The sequence below is a fragment of the Odocoileus virginianus genome, chromosome 33 (genome assembly GCF_023699985.2).
Source record: "Odocoileus virginianus isolate 20LAN1187 ecotype Illinois chromosome 33, Ovbor_1.2, whole genome shotgun sequence".
NCBI classification, from domain to species: domain Eukaryota; kingdom Metazoa; phylum Chordata; class Mammalia; order Artiodactyla; family Cervidae; genus Odocoileus; species Odocoileus virginianus.
In genome coordinates, this window is record NC_069706.1 from 16,347,975 (window position 1) to 16,364,743 (window position 16,769).

A 16,769-nucleotide genomic window follows, 5' to 3' on the forward strand; every position below is an offset into this window, starting at 1 on the left:
CTAAAAATCTTACATTCTTTTGGCATTCCTAAAATACAACTACTGTTCCTGGGGACTTAAGCAAATCTCTTAAAATTTAGTAAATTCCTTGTTGAAAACTTGAAAAAAGACAAGATATTTTGTTATGTTTTGTTATTTTTCCCCCTTCTCTTCGTAACAAACCAAACCTTATTTTCTGAGGGCTCCAATGTGTGGTCTGGAATATGCCTGAGGCAAAGGCAGAAACAGTTTCTAAAACAATTTAGTTCTGGGGGAAGACTCTCATGGGGTGCGAGTTTTGGGATGTTTAGTTATGTTTAGTTTCGGGATGAATTAGTTAAACGGGTGATTGAAGGATTTTCCCTCACATGCTTTAAAGAGATTGATTTCCTTGGTTTTATTTCCTTGTTCTGCACTTTCCCTGAAGATAAAGGATTCTAAGGTATTTGTTTACGGTGGCTTCAATGATGACGGCCAAAATGATCGTTAAGCTAACATGACCAGCCCAGAAGAACAACAAGGCACTTGTGAGGAAATGAAGCCTACATCCCCGCTGATACGTGGATGTGTTTGAGCATGTGGCCTCATGCCTGGGCAAGCACTCTCAGACAAGTGGTGGTCTTTGTTCTCTGTGTGGGAATTGACTTTCCAAGATCAGGTGCCTGAAAGGAAACGAAGCTTCTAGAACTGCGATTATGAGGATTTGGCTCAAATGAGATGCCTGGGAATGAGCAATGTCTTCTTTTTAAACTCCTTTTCCTTCCCTTTCAGAAATTCTTAGAATTACAACTGGTATTTCGAATGTGTGTGGAGGGGAAGGGGAGAGTATGTAATTATATTATTGTGTAATGTCCGTTGTTTCCCTAAATGCCATTTGCATTCCACCTTCATACTTGTTACCCACCTTTTGTACTCTGAATGTTATTATTTATCTTTTTTTTAACCTAATAGATTTATTTTAAAAGGAAACATGTCATTATTGTAAATGGAAAATTTGTTTCACTTTCTTATACATATAGGTGACTATATAGTCATATTTATTTTATAAACATTATTATATTTATTTACCTTTATAAATATTTATAGACATATATGAAAAAAGTGAAAAATGTTAGTTGCTCAGTCATGTCCAACCCCATGGACTGTAGCCGCCAGGCTTCTCTGTCCATGAAATTCTCTAGGCAAGAGTACCAGAGGGGGAAGTCATTCCCTTCTCCAGCGAATCTTTCTTAGCCAGGGATCGAACCCGGGTCTCCTGCATTACAAGCAGATTCTTTACTGTCTGAGCCACCAGGTTAGCCCATAGACGTACATACACACAGGGAAAACCAAACCATGTCATTAAATTCTAGCTAGATTGTGGAAGAAGCATCTCAAAGGCTACATTCTGTATGATTTCATTTATATGACATTTTGAAAAATGCGAAAGTGTTGGGATGGAGAACAGACCCTTCTTGGGCTAAGGATGGGAGGGTGATTTCAGGGAATGGCAGAGGTCACCTGTTGCAAAGAGCTGACTCACTGGAAAAGACCCTGAAGCTGGGAAAGACTGAGGGCAAGAGGAAAACGGGGGCAACAGAGGATGAGATGGTTGGATGGCATCGCTGACTAGTGGACATGAGTTTGAGCAAGCTCTGGGAGATAGTGAAGGACAGGGAAGCTGGTGTGCTATAGTTTGTGGGGTCGCAAAGAGTCGGACATGACTTAGTGTGAACAACAAGAAAATGAGGGCATGAAGAGTCCCCCCGCCAAAATGAGTGGAGACTGAGCAAGCATGTGCCCCTGCTGCCTGATTCCGAGGAGGCAGGTGGCAGTATGTCTCAGAAGTATTGATACATCCCTTTTACTTCCTAATCATACAAAATGTCCACTTCTTTCTCTTTAATGAAAAGATCTCAGCTCTGTTTCCCTTTCCTTTTTTCCTGGAAGTTTTTCTTTATATCTTGAACTTAGAGAGCTGTAGAAGCCTTTTTTTAGATCTCCTACGTTAATCTCAGTTTAACTCAGCCATTCTCAAAGGCAGGAGTAAGGAGGAGTGGGGGAACAGCTGATTTATTTCCCAGTGGACTTTGAAATGCCTGACAAGTTACCACCGACTGGTTGGCTTACCAGAAAGGTATTATCTCACAGTTCTGCAGGCTGGAAGTCTGAAATCAAGGTGTTGCGAGGGTAATTGTCCCTCCAGCGCTTATAGTGGAAGGATCCTTGCTTGCCTCTTCCAACTTCTAGTAATCCTTGGCCTGAGGCAGGAGAACGCCAATCTTCATGGCATCTTCCCAGTGTCTCTTCACACACTCCTCCCTGCGTGCATGGCTGTGTCCAAAGTTCCCCTGCTAACAAGGACAACAGTCATACTGGATGTTAATGACCTCATCCTAGCTTGATTACCTGTTGGAAGATCCTATGTCCTAATAAGGTCACAAGCTATACCAGAGGTTAAGTACTTCCATATATCTTTTACTGGGGACATAATTCAACCCCTAACAGTGGTCAACATATAAACAATATGAAGTGGAAAATCATCAACCAAATTCAGAATCATGCTGGCTTCTGGACAGAGAAAGGGGGAGGGGGATAGTGGTGGACAACTGGGTTGATGGGAAGCTTGAGAGTTTCCATTTTACCAGTCATGTTTTATTTCCTTGAGAAAATAAGGACGAATCTGGAATTAACATGAAAAAGATTAGTATTTGGTAGTATTTATTCTTTTGTTCTCTGTACTTGATTGTTGTCCATTTTTTAAGTCATGAGAGGAAAGAAACTAAGAAGGCATTGAACTAGCATGACCCTCCTTCATAGGTACCGGTAAGGGGTGTGGTGTGACACCATCTCTTGTAGAAGTCAAAGTCCTCTGTCATCTGATTTTCAGGATGTATGGCCTGCAATCAGCAGCTGGGAATTTTCAGACTTCAGACTCACGTTAAGGATTATAACATTCTGGAAATCATCCCCGATCCAGCTTCTATCAACAGCCAGTGGGAGAGAAAACACACATCCATCCAACTCTGAAGTTCCAACAGCATCTGCAGGCCACGTCAGTTTGTGTGAAGTTTGCATTCGTTTGGGACAAAGAGAGAAAAACGAGGATAGAGATGTAAGTCTTTAAGGTTAATCTATTCAATTAAATGGGCTATTCTTCCTTTTTAGATTGGGAATTTTTCCTTTTAAAAAATGGCTATAAAATGTTTTATGAAATAACAGTGACAGTAGGTCATGGTAGCTGTTGTTGCTTTTAATGTCTTTAGTTAGCAAAATAAAATGTAGCACCCCCCCCCCAAAAAAAGAAAAACCTGAAAAATTCGGTTGATCTAAATTAAAATGATGGTGGCTCTTTGGAACTAATTGAAAATTTCTACAGACTCACTTTGACTACTTTGACTGTGGATCTTAAATTTGTACGTATTGTACACCATGTATAAGCACGTCGGTTTCATTTAGGTTGAAAGGTTGTCTTGTGTTGGAAAAACAAAATTCTTCCCATTAGAAGATAAGACATACAGCTGAAATTGGAGTTTGTGGCCTCATTTTGGCTCTTAGGGGTGATGTCCTGCCTTTGGTGGCGGTCAGGTTAGCTTTTACAGGCTCTGGCTTCTCTTCCCTTGTCTTTCAGGTAATAATTGGCCCTGATTAGCAAAATTAACCTTTGTGCAGTTTACGACTGCCTCGTGATTCTAGCGTGGGGTTGGGCAGGAGACGGGAAAAGGAGATTAGAAAGCAGAGCCATACAAAGCTGGCCGTCTTCTGCTGGAACATGGAGATCTAGAGCATTCTGTTTTAGCTCCACGCTATTCCATTGTGCAGCTGTGCTGTCACTGATTCGATCCATCCCTTGTTGATGGGCTTTTGGATTGTTTCCATTTTTTCTGAGTACACATAAAGCTTGGCCTTAGTGACGCCATGTCACTGTTTTGTGAGCTCATTGGTGACTGCAGAACAAAGGTCGTGGGTGGCTTGCTTTGGCTTATGTTGGTTTAAGTCTGGGAAACCTAAGAGGCAGTAGAGATCCAGATAAATAGCCTATCTGTGACCTTATCAAGACTCTAGGAGGTAATTTATCCCTTGAACATTATTGGACTAGCTAAATGCAAGGTTGTTATGATCACCCATTTAAACCAGGAGACTTGAAAGATCAAATAAGAAGCCTACAATTAACAGATTCAAAAGACATATAATTGTGTGTGAATGTGACTGAAAACCAATGAAACAGTGAAGTAGGAAACCCTAAATGGATGTCGAAAGGAGGACTCAGAATAGATGATTCAATGGCCCTTATTGGGAAGATACTAGAACAACAAAATTTAGAGGCAAAAATATATATAATATACTCTATGAAATCTAAAATCCATATTTTATAATAACTATAAATGCAGTATAACTTTTAAAAATTGTTAATCACTATATTGTACACCTGTAACTTACACTATATTGTACATCAACTATATTTCAATAAAAAGGAAAATATGTATGTGTTTGAGCTTCTTCCAAGGCACAAAGAGAAATTTTTCCTTGGAAAGGACAGGATATTTGTACCCCTAATAGCTAGTAGGAAACTATGAGTAAATTTCTCAGAAGACCACTCCCATTTAATTTCCCTGTCAGCTCAAGACTATTTCCTTGTAGCTATTTCCTCCTCTCTCTTTTCTGTCAGTCATTTTCTCTGGGCTTATCTTTTTCCTTACTTAGGAATTTGTCCAACTAGGTGGTAGTGGCTAGAGCACATTTGTGCCTGGTCTATGAAAAAGATAAGTGCGCTATACAAACTCCTGTCACATGAAATCAGTAGAACAGAGAATTGTACCAGCAGATTGAAACTCATTATTGGCTGATCACATATAGTATCTATCTATCCATATTTGTGTTATATGAATATATTCATGAACTTATATATTCATAAATATGTTCATGAATACATATATTAAATGTGTGTGTTGTATGAATAGGTATGTTCATACAATAAACACAGAGATAAACAGGTAAATAACTAGATGATTGATAGATAAGTAGACAGATGTTATATGTGATCAGCCAACAGTTCATTCATTCATGAATATACTCACAAATATATATGTTCATGTAATACACAAAGGTATATTTGTCAAAAATTCTGAACGATCTTGTATTGTCAGGCTAGGCTAGACTCTGCTGCATTAAGAAACAAACTCAAAATCTCAATGACTTAACTCCTGAAAGTTTATTAGTTTATTTCTTGTTCATGAAATGCTATTATGAGTTATTGGGGGTGGGTTGTGCTCCATTTAGTCATGGATCTATGGGCAGAGAATGGGTCTCCATCTGAAATGTCACTGGTTGCCATGGCAGGGGAAAGGTACTAGAAGGTTGTGATTTTGACTCTTAAATTCTTTTGCTTGGAAGTAATACATGCTCACAGCCCACTGGCCAAAAATAGCCCAATGCCACTGCCTATATGGAAGGGGGTTCTCATCTCACAATGGCCTGCAGGGACTCCAGAGCTCCCCCAACATGCCCCACCCCCAGCCCCAACAGCTCGTCTTGGAGTTGGTGGAGGGTCTGAGCTCTTTGCTGGTGACCCTGAGCTGTATTATGTGGTCATCTGACCCTTTTATAAGGTCCTCATGACACATGTTTTTCAGAAATTCATCCTGGGGAGAAGCATGGACTTCTTGAAAAACTGATATACTTCCTATTTTTCAGAAGAAATGAGTATCACATAACTTGTATGATTCTCTTTCAGTCTGGACTAAGAAGAAGCTCACAGCAAAATTTAGTTCTCATTTACAGTTACTGTGTCAACTGAGGAATTTGGTAGAATTTCTTTTCCTTCTATTTTATTATAAAGGATTTCTATCTTTTAAAATTATGTCCTAGTTGAGTGCCTGATTTTTTAAAAATTGATGTATAAGTTGCTTTACAATGTTGTATTGGTTTCTATATATGAATTCACATACCACACACTCACATCAGTTCAGTTCAGTTCAGTTCACTCACTCAGTCGTGTCCAACTCTCTGCAACCCACGGACTGTAGCATGCCAGGCCTCCCTGTCCACCACCAACTCCCGGGATTTACTCAAACTCGTGTCCATTGAGTCAGTGATGCCATCCAACCATCTCATCCTCTGTCAGCCCCTTCTCCTCCTGCCCTCAATTTTTCCCAGCATCAGGGTCTTTTCAAATGAGTCAGTTCTTTGTATCAGGTGGCCAAAGTATTGGAGTTTCAGCTTCAGCATCAATCCTTCCAATGAATATTCAGGACTGATTTCCTTTAGGATGGACTGGTTGTATCTCCTTACAGTCCAAGGGATTCTCAAGAGTCTTCTACAACACCACAGTTCAAAAGCATCAATTCTTCGGCACTCAGCTTTCTTTATAGTCCAACTCTCACATCCATACATGACTACTGGAAAAACTATAGCCTTGACTAGATGTACCTTTGCTGGCAAAGTAATGTCTCTGCTTTTTAATACGCTGTCTAGGTTGGTCACACACACACACACGCATGCACACACACACACACACACACACACATATTCTTTTTCAGATTCTTTTCAACTATATGTATCCTATACATATAGTGAATAAAGTGGAGTTGCTCAGTCGTGTCCGACTCTTTGCTACCCTGTGGACTGTAGCCCACCAGGCTCCTCCATCCAAGGGATGTTCCAGGCGAGAATACTGGAGTGGGTCGCCATTTTGTTCTCCAGAGGGTCTCCCTGGGTCCAGGGATCAAACTCGGGTCTCCCGCATTGAAGGCAGACTCTTACCGTCTGAGCCGCCGGGGAATCCCATGTAGCTTATGAGATATTAACATAGGTCCCTGTGCTATACAGTAAGACCTTGTCATTTATCTATTTTATACATAGTAGTTTGTGTCTGCTAATCCCAACTCCTACTTTATCCTTCCCCATACCTTTCCCCTTTGGTAACCATAAATTTCTCTATATCTGTGCGTCTATGTATAGACTGTATATCTGAGAGTCTGTTCCTGTTTTGCAAATAAGTTCATTTGTATCATTTTATTTTTAGATTCCACATGTAAGTGACATCACATTTGTCTTTCTCTGTTTGGCTTACTTCACTTAGTATGATAATCTCTAGGTCCGTCCATGTTGCTGCAAATGGAATTCCTGACTTTTGTTGTTCACCAAGCCTTCTTTCTTGTGAAAGCTGCCAGGGTTTTCATTACACATAAATAAAAATAGTGGTAAATAATATCTTCTCTTCAGTGAATGTTTCCTTGATGCCAGTTCTTTATGTGCCCCATGTTGTTCACTCCTTCCAACTCTATGAGGCATTATTAGTCAGTATTGGATAGATGAGCAAACAGGATCAAAGAGATTAAGTGATTTGCCCAAGTCCACACAGCTAGCAGATGGAAACTAAACGCGATGCCAAGGGCTTGATTCCTAACCATTTCATTGCACAGCATTACATAGACAAATCTCTTATGATTATGTAGTAGAAGTGACAAACAGACTCAAGTGGTTAGATCTGATAGAGTGCCTGAAGAACTGTGGTCGGAAGTTCGTGACCTTGTACAGGAGGCAGTGATCAAGACCATCCCCAAGAAAAAGAAATGCAAGAAGGCAAAATGCTTGAGCAGGCCTTACAAATAGCTAAGAAAAGAAGAGAAGCAAAAGGCAAAGGAGGAAAGGAGAGACATAGCAAGGAGAGATAAGAAAGCCTTCCTCAGTGATCAATGCAAAGAAATAGAGGAAAACAATAGAATAGGAAGGACTAGAGATCTCTTCAAGAAAATTAGAGATACCAAGGGAAGATTTCATGCAAAGATGGGCTCAAAAAAGGACAAAAATAGTTTGGATCTGACAGAAGCAGAAGATATTAAGAAGAGGCGGCAAGAATACACAGAAGAACTGTACAAAAAAGATCTTCATGACCCAGATAACCACGATGGTGTGACCATTCACCTAGAACCAGACATCCTGAAATGTGAAGTCAAGTGGGCCTTAGGAAGCATCACTAATAACAAAGCTAGTGGAGGTGATGGAATTCCAGTTGAGCAATTTCAAATCCTGAAAGATGATGCTGTGAAAGTGCTGCACTCAATATGTCAGCAAATTTGGAAAACTCAGAGGTGGCCACAGGACTGGAAAAGGTCAGTTTCCACTCTAATCCCAAAGAAAGGCAATGCCAAATAATGTTCAGACTACCACACAACTGCACTCATCTCACACGCTAGCAAAGTAATGCTCAAAATACTTCAAGCAAGGCTTCAACGGTACATAAACTAAGACCTTCTAGATATTTCTAAAGCTGAATTTAGAAGAGGCAGAAGAGCCAGAGATCAAATTACCAACCTCCATTGGATCATAGAAAAAGTAAGAGAGTTCCAGAAAAACATCTACTTCTGCTTTATTGACTATGTCAAAGCCTTTAACTGTGTGGATTACAACAGACTGTGGAAAACTCTTCAAGAGATGGGAATACCAGACCACCTGACCTGCCTCCTGAGAAATCTATATGCAGGTCAAGAAGCAATTGTTAGACCTGGACATGAAACAATGAACTGGTTCCAAACTGGGAAAGGAGTATGTCAAGGCTGTATGTTGTCACCCTGCTTATTTAACTTATATGCAGAGTACATCATGAGAAATGCCTGGCTGGATGAAGCACAAGTTGGAATCAAGATTGCCAGGAGAAATATCAATAAGCTCAGATATGCAGATGACACCACCCTTATGGCAGAAAGTGAAGAAGAACTGAAGAACTTCTTGATGAAAGTGAAAGAAGATAGTGAAAAAGTTGGCTCAAAACTCAATTCAGAAAACTAAGATCATGGCATCTGGTCCCATCACTTCATGGCAAATAGACAGGGAAACAATGGAAACAGTGAGAGACTTTATTTTCTTGGGCTCCAAATCACTGCAGATGGTGACTGCAGCCATGAAATTAGAAGACAGTTGCTTCTTGGAAGAAAAGCTATGACCAACCTAGACAGTGTATTAAAAAGCAGAGACATTACTTTGCCAACAAAGGTCCATCTAGTCAAGGCTATGGTTTTTCCAGTAGTCATGTATGGATGTGAGAGTTGGACCATAAAGAAAGCTGAACACTGAAGAATTGATGCTTTTGAACTGTGGTGCTGGAGAAGACTCTTGAGAGTCGCTTGGACTACAAGGAGATCAAACCAGTCAATCCTAAAGAAATCAGTCCTGAATATTCATTGGAAGGACTGATGCTGAAGCTGAAGCTCCAATACTTTGGCCACCTGATGCAAAGAACTGACTCATTGGAAAAGACCCTGATGCTGGGAAAAACTGAAGGCGGGAGGAGAAGGGGATGACAGAGGATGAGTTGTTTGGATGGCATCACCGACCTGATGGACATGAGTCTGAGCAAGCTCCCGCTGATGGGCAGGGATGCCTAGCTTGTTGCAGTTCATGGGGTTGTGAAGAGTCAGACACTACTAAGTGACTGAGCTGAACTGACATCAACAGATGATTCAATTCAGATAATGTGTCCTGTTCTCACCTAGTTTTTGCTTTCATCCACTCAGATTGTCTGTGGTGCATATGTGAGAAAACTGGCAATGTTTGTGAACTAGAGTCATTCATTTATTTTCAACTAGTGTAATTAGAAGGAATTAGAAGGGGAAATAGAAGGTTTCACATTATGGTTTCTGGTTTAGATCTTTCTCATTTCCTTTTTCTTTTTTAAGAGTGAGAGGTTGTATATTTATAGAGAAGTACACAGTTCTTACTACAGTCCATGACACAACCGAGCAACTGAGCATGCACGCACCCACGCAGTTCTTACGTGTACTTGATGTGCACACACATGCCACCGTGTAACCACCACCCAGATCAAGAGGAGAACATTCCTAGAATCCCAGAGGCTTGCTCCCTCATATTGTTTCCCATCTCCTCCCTTCCCCAAGGTAAGCCCTATTCTGACTTCTATCCCCATTATTTAGTTTGCCTGTTCTTGAACTTTATACAGTCTGTAGTCTTTTGTATCTGAATTTCAATCATCATTGCCTCTGTGATATGAATCCATGTCATTGCGTGTCACAGAAGTTCAGTCTTTGTCACTGCTGTGTAGTATCTCATTGTATGAATATGCCACAATTTATTTACTTATTCTACTGTTAGCTTGTTTCCAATTTCTGGCACTTGTGTAAGAAAAGCATCTATGAGCACTCTCATTGCCTTTTGGTAGACATATTTTTTTCTTGTAGGCTGGTATTGTAACAGGTTTTATTTTCTTAGATTTAGTCGGCATCATTTAGTTTGTTAGATGTAATAGTAATAGCTAAGGTTTTAGTAGGCCATGGAAATCCTAAACCTTAAATAAATATATATTAATTTCTAGCCTTACAATATAAGTAAATGAATGAGTTCATTTTCCATGTTATGAAAAATAAGTTGCCACAAAGCCCAGCATTTAGTCTTTTTAGCACTCAGTTTGTGTGGATGTTTCTGTTTGTAAAACTCAGCATATTAGTTGACATTCTCTTTCATTTGTGTATGACAAAAGCCCAACTCAAACCGTTGTAAGTCAAAAGGAGAATGTAATGACTCAAGTATCCAGTGGCTGGCTGCCTTCAGGCATGGCTGGATTCAGGTGCTTAAACAATATCACAGCATTTGACCCTTCTTTCTGTTTATGTCTTGGTTCTGTTCTCTTTGCTGTTGGCACTACTCTCAGGCAGGCCTCCTTCCCTGGTGACCTCTGACAGCTTCAGGCTTATAACTTCCTAAGTCCCAAGTCCAACTAAAAGAGAGAGCTTCTCTTTTTCAACATTTCTGATAAAACTCCCAGAATTGAGTCTCATTGGCTCTGACTCAATCACTGTGGCCAGGAAGCAAATAATTCTGATTGGGTCACACATTTACACCTGGCTGACTTGAATTGAGAGGAAAAATGTTACTACAAAAGAGAGAACTGGATGCTAGACAGGGACACAAATAATGAAAAACTTTCTGCTATGCTGAAAAGGTTGTAGATGACAGTGGCAAAGGTTAATTCTTTATCTCTGATTACTCAACAAAAAGTCTAACCCTTTTCATTTTTATATAGAGGTAAATCTGTAAACACTGGCTGAATTTTAAAAGTGGTCTACTTGCTTCTTTCAAAAGCATCACCATTTATCCAATCATGCTGGCTCAAATTGTGGAGCTTATTTCTGACTTTTCTTTTCCTTAGCTCTCACCCTTCCTGTATCAGGTCAGTCCACAAATTCTATTAATTCTTTGTTTAAATTTTCTCCCCTCCTTGTATTCTTCTCTGTTCTGACTGACACTACACCAGAAGTTCCAGGCTTATAGCCTATCCCCGCAGCAACCTAGTGAAATAAGAGCATACCTTTCCCAGTTAGTCCCGTCAAGGTCCTGGAAGACTGACCCGGGTTACATGCCCATTCCTGAACCAAACCCTGTGGCAAGGGGTATGGTGGACACTGATTGGCCAGAGTTGGTCATGTGACTGTCCTTGGAGTCAAGAATGCAATTAGCCTTTCCTTAGACCATGAGTGTGGCGGGGGCAGGTGCTCAGAGGAAAATCAGGGCCTTGATGCCAAAAGAAGGAGAAACAGGTTAAAGGCAAGTAAAAGCAATAGATGGCTCACTTAGAAATTAAGACCCCATCACTTTTGATTTGAAAGTATATTGTATCTATAGATGAAAGTTTATAGGACTCAAAAAACCACATTTTCAAACTGGAAGGGGTGGTGGTGTTTGTCTCCTTACCCAAGCCCTCTGTGCTGTGCCGGGCTTAGTCACTCAGGCATGTCCGACTGTTTTTGACCCCATGGACTGCAGGCTCCTTTGTCCATGGGGATTCTCCAGGAAGAAATACTGGAGTGGGTTGCCATGCCCTTCTCCAGGGGATCCTCCCAACCCAGGGATTGAACACAGGTCTCCTGCATTACAGGCAGACTTTACTGACTGAGCAACCAGGGGAGCTCCATTGTGCATGCATAGTAATTTATGCCTTGAACTCAAAACAAGTACAGTCCAAGTGCTTAAAAAGTCCTTGTTTACTCCAGTCTTTTGGTTCATTGCTTCCTCCCCCATAACCAGGAGAAGGTATTTGTCAGCATATAAGTTTGGTTAAATGTATCAGACCCAGAAACAGTGGTTTATACAAGATGATGGTTTCTTTCTTTCTTTACATAAAAGCCCAGGCTGATATTGGGCACTGATCTGTGAAATCATCAACAAGCCAGGCTGTTGCGCCGCCCTCCCAGGGTGGGTGCTGCCTGTGTGTACACGGCCCAGGTGTTGTTCAGTTGCTAAGTCACGTCCAACTGTTTGTGACCCCATGGACTGCAGCACGCCAGGCTCCCCTGTCCTCTGCTATCTTACAGAATTTGCTCAAAATCATGTCCATTGAGACAGTGATGCCATCCAACCATCTCATCCTCTGCTGCCCTCTTCTCCTTTCACCTTCACTCTTTCCCAACATCAGGGCCTTTTCCAATGACTCATTTCTTCATAGCAGGTGGCCAAATTATTGGAGCTTCAGCTTCAGCATCAGTCCTTCCAATGAATATTCAGGGTTGATTTCCTTTAGGATTGACTGACTTGACCTCCTTGCAGTCCAAGGGACTCTCGAGTCTTTTCCAACACCACAATTTGAAAGCACCAATCCTTTGGCACTCAGGCTTCACGACCATACATGACTAAAAACCACTGTGGTTTTTTACTGGGAAAAAAAACCACAGCTTTGACTAGACGGACCTTTGTCGGCAAAGTGACATCTCTGCTTTTTAATGCACTGTCTAGGTTTGTCGTAGCTTTCCTTCCACGGAGCAAGTGTCTTTTGATTTCATGGCTGCAGTCACCATCCACAGGTGGCCCAGATGGCACCCCATCATTTCCACAAAAGTCCACGGAAGTGGGAAGACCGAGAAAGGGAGGAATACCCCTTCTCTTTAACAGCACAGCCTAGAAGTACTATATACCGCTTCTGCCCACATCTCATTGCTCACTCTCAAGGCTGCGCGTACAGGCACAGGAGGCTGGGAGATATAGTCTCTGTTTTGGACAGTTGTGTACCTAACTAGGAAGGGAAAAAGAACTGATACTGCAAGGTAACCATCAATTATTGCAGGGAAGAAAGGGAAAAAAATCTGACGTTTTCTTCCTTTTGTTTTTCAGATAAAGAAAGAGATTGCTGAATAACTGCAGATGCATTTTAATGCTCCAGAGTAAACATGTCTGCCTACAGGAATAGCGCTTATGAGGAAGACCCAGATTACCCTGACTATTCTGAGTCTCTAAATCATACTCAGGGGTATTTGAAAACTTCAGGTCCTCTGAACAACTCAGATGACCCCAGCACCAGGAGCAACCCATACCCAGCAGAGTCCAGAACAAGTCCAGACTATCTTGAGTCTCTAGCAGAACCAGATTATCCTGGATCTCGGAGTAATCCAGACTACCCTGGCACCAGGAGCCATCCATACTCTTCAGGGACAGACTATCCCAAACCTTTGGCAGAACCAGAGTATATTGGATCTCAGAGGAATCCATACCAGCCAGGCTCATCTGGAGAGCCAGACTACTCTCAGTTTCAACAAAATCCTGACTTTCCTGGTTCCAAAGACAGGGGAAACTACACAGGCTCCAGAATAAATCCAGATTATCTTGACTCCTTGGGAGAACCAGACTACCCTGGAGCTCAGGAAAACTTGAATTCTTCTGGCCCCACTTCAAACCATCCAGGCTACAGAAGGAATCCGGAACAAGCTAGTCCCAGAGTCAAGGCATACATAGACTCTCTGGGAGAACCTGATTATCCAGGTGCTGAGAGTCAATCTAACCATCCACACTTTTTTGGAGAACCAGACTATCCGGGTGCTGAGGACTATCGGAACTCTACAGACTTTTGGGGAGAGCCTGATTACCCAGGTGCTGAGAATGGTCGTGATTATGGCTCTTCAGAGGACCCGGAAATGGCCAGGCAGTAAGTGCTGGAATCTCCCTCCAGTGGGGATGGGAGATGAAGGTTAGATCATGAAGTCAATTAGTGTTTAACTTAATTGGGATGAGGACACATATGATGGTTTCCATGACCTGGATTTATAGTGAAACTTTCATACCTACCTGTATACCTCACCTGGGCCTTGGATTCTCAGCCTAAGGCTTCATGCTCTTAACTGATCATAATCTTTCATCACTTCTTGCTTGTATAACATCTTTCCCAGTCTCTTATCTCTTCCTGCCTAGTCCCTGTAAGACATTTAGATCGCACTGTTTTGACCCTGCTACTTTGCCAATGAGATTAAGGTTAAGGTGATAATTATGAACCCAAACCTTTTAACCAGAACTATGTCAACAGGAATGCACTTTAATCAAGAAAATCTTTTGAAAATCTAACACCGTGGAGTCCATTTAACTCAATTATTTTTATACAAGGTGATTGAGCCACTTCTGACTTTTTCCACTTTCACCTTTATTTTGCTGAAATTATCGCCAGAATTGACAATTTTTCATGTTTAGAGCAGATTTGACTCATTGATCTTCTCCATTGTTGTTGTTTTCATCAAGTTTTATTGACTATAGTTTTTGCCATTGTTAGGATTCCTCTAAGGAGGTTTTTTTAAGTCTAATTTTTCCTGATTCAGATTCTGTAGATCTAAATTTTGTCAAAAAGATTTTAATCTTCCATCAGTTTTAGTCATTGAAAAATTTTATTAGGTACAGTTTGGGTCACTGACAGTGTTCACCTTGGGTGACTGTTCTACCAAATCTAATATTTCCTGTGTTAAGTTTCTCAACGTTCATGTTGCCAACAGCATATGATTATTTATTTATTTTTCAGGCTATTTTTAACCTGTAACAAATTTACTATGTGAAATTCTAACCAATGTGAGTTTTATTTTGTATGTACTATTTTTAGTAGTAATATCTATGAATTCAGCATAAATCCTTCTGGGTAGGCTTCAACAGCATTTGAACCGAGAGCTTCCAAATGTACAAGCTGGATTTAGAAAAGGCAGAGGAACCAGAGATCAAATTGCCAACATCCATTGAATCATAGAATAAGCAAGGGAATTCCAGAAAAACATCTACTTCTGCTTCATTGACTATGCTAAAGCCTTTGACTGTGTGGATGACAGCACACTGTGGAAAATTCTTCAACCGATGGGAATACCAGACCACCTTCTCCTGAGAAACCTGTATGCAGGTCAAGAAGCAATAGTTAGAACCGGGCAAGGAACAAGGGACCGGTTCCAAATCAGGAAATGAGAAAGTCAGGGCTGTATATTGTCACTCTGCTTATTTAACTTATATGCAGAATACATCATATGACATGCTGGGCTGGATGAAGCACAAGCTGGAATCAAGATTGCCAGGAGAAATATCAATAACCTCAGATAAGCAGATGACACCACCCTTATGGCAGAAAGCAAAGAGGAATTAATGAGCCTCTTGATGAAGAGGCCCAAAAACCAAAACATAAGAAAAAAACAGACGCAATATTGTAACAAATTCAATAAATACTTTTAAAAGATAGTCAACATTCAAAACACTAAGATCATGGCATCTGGTCCCATCATTTCCTGGCAAATAGAAGGGGAAAAAGTGAAAATAGTGACAGATTTTATTTTCTTGGACTCCAAAATCACTACAGATGGTGGCTGCAGCTACAAAATTAAAAGACACTTGCTCCTTGGAAGGAAAGCTATGACAAACCTAGACAGAATATTAAAAAGCAAAGACATTACTTTGCTGACAAAGGTCCATCTAGTCAAAGCTATGGTTTTTCCAGTAGTCATGTATGGATGTGAGAGTTGGACCATGAAGAAGGATGAGTGCCAAAGAATTGATGCTTTTGAACTGTAGTGTTGGAGAAGACTCGTGAGAGTCCCTTGGACTGCAAGGAGATCTAACCAGTCAATCCTAAAGAAAATCAATCCTAAATATTCATTGGAAGGACTGATGCTGAAGCTGAAGCCGAAGCTCCAATACTTTGACCACCTAATGTGAAGAGCCGACTCATTGGAAAAGACCCTTATGCTGGGATAGATTGAGGACAGGAGGGGAAGAGGTGACAGAGGATGAGATGATTGGATGGCATCACTGTCTCAATGGACATGAATTTGAGCAAACTCTGGGAGATAATAAAAGATAGGAAAGCCTGGCATGCTGTAGTCCATAGGGTTGCAAACAGCTGGACATGACTTAGTGACTGAACAATAAGAAACAAAAATATGGAATTTGGGTGTGTAGTGAGATCCAATGTCTTCAGAACCTAAATCGGAGGATTAAAAGGACCAGGTCAAAATGTCCTCCTTGGTCTTATCCCCCACTGCCTGATTCATCATTGAAATATACCTTTGACCTGTCACTCCCTTGTTTATTATCTTCCATGGTTCTCCATAACCTTTGGGAGAAAGACTCCACCACTTCATTTATGATACCTTAAGAATGAGGATGTGCTGGGCTAATGTAAGATGCCAGCTGAAGCCCAGCCTGACTGACCTCCTCCCACTTCTGCGATCCCCTCCCTGTTGTCTTTGTTTAGTTGCTAAGTCATGTCTGACTCTTTTGTGACCCCATGGACTCTAGCCTGCCAGGCTTCTCTGTCCATGGGAATTCCTACGCAAGAATACTAGAGTGGGTTGCCATTTCTTGTCTAGGAAATCTCCCCAACCCAGGGATTGAACCCACATCTCCTGCATTGGTAGGTGGGTTCTTTACCACTGAGCCACCTGGGAAGCCCATCTTCTTCCTACCTCAACCCAACACTCTAGGTCAGTGGTTCTTAACCTTGGCTGATGCTTATAATTACCTAATTACCCGGGGGGCCTTAAAAATCATACAAATACGTGGGCCCAACTTTC

The 16,769-nt window shown here is 41.1% G+C and overlaps 1 protein-coding gene across 1 annotated transcript in view; it reads left to right on the forward strand.

Moving 5' to 3' along the window:
- Window positions 1-2,842: 2,842 nt before the first annotated feature.
- The window catches only part of TMC5 (transmembrane channel like 5), a 62,323-nt gene continuing 48,396 nt past the window's right edge, over window positions 2,843-16,769 (forward strand). Inside the window, exons 1-2 of the mRNA XM_070460944.1 lie at window positions 2,843-3,073; window positions 13,078-13,885. Of these exons, the coding sequence (XP_070317045.1) occupies window positions 13,134-13,885 (752 nt within the window). The 5' untranslated portion in view covers window positions 2,843-3,073; window positions 13,078-13,133. The remainder of the gene's footprint in view (window positions 3,074-13,077; window positions 13,886-16,769) is intronic.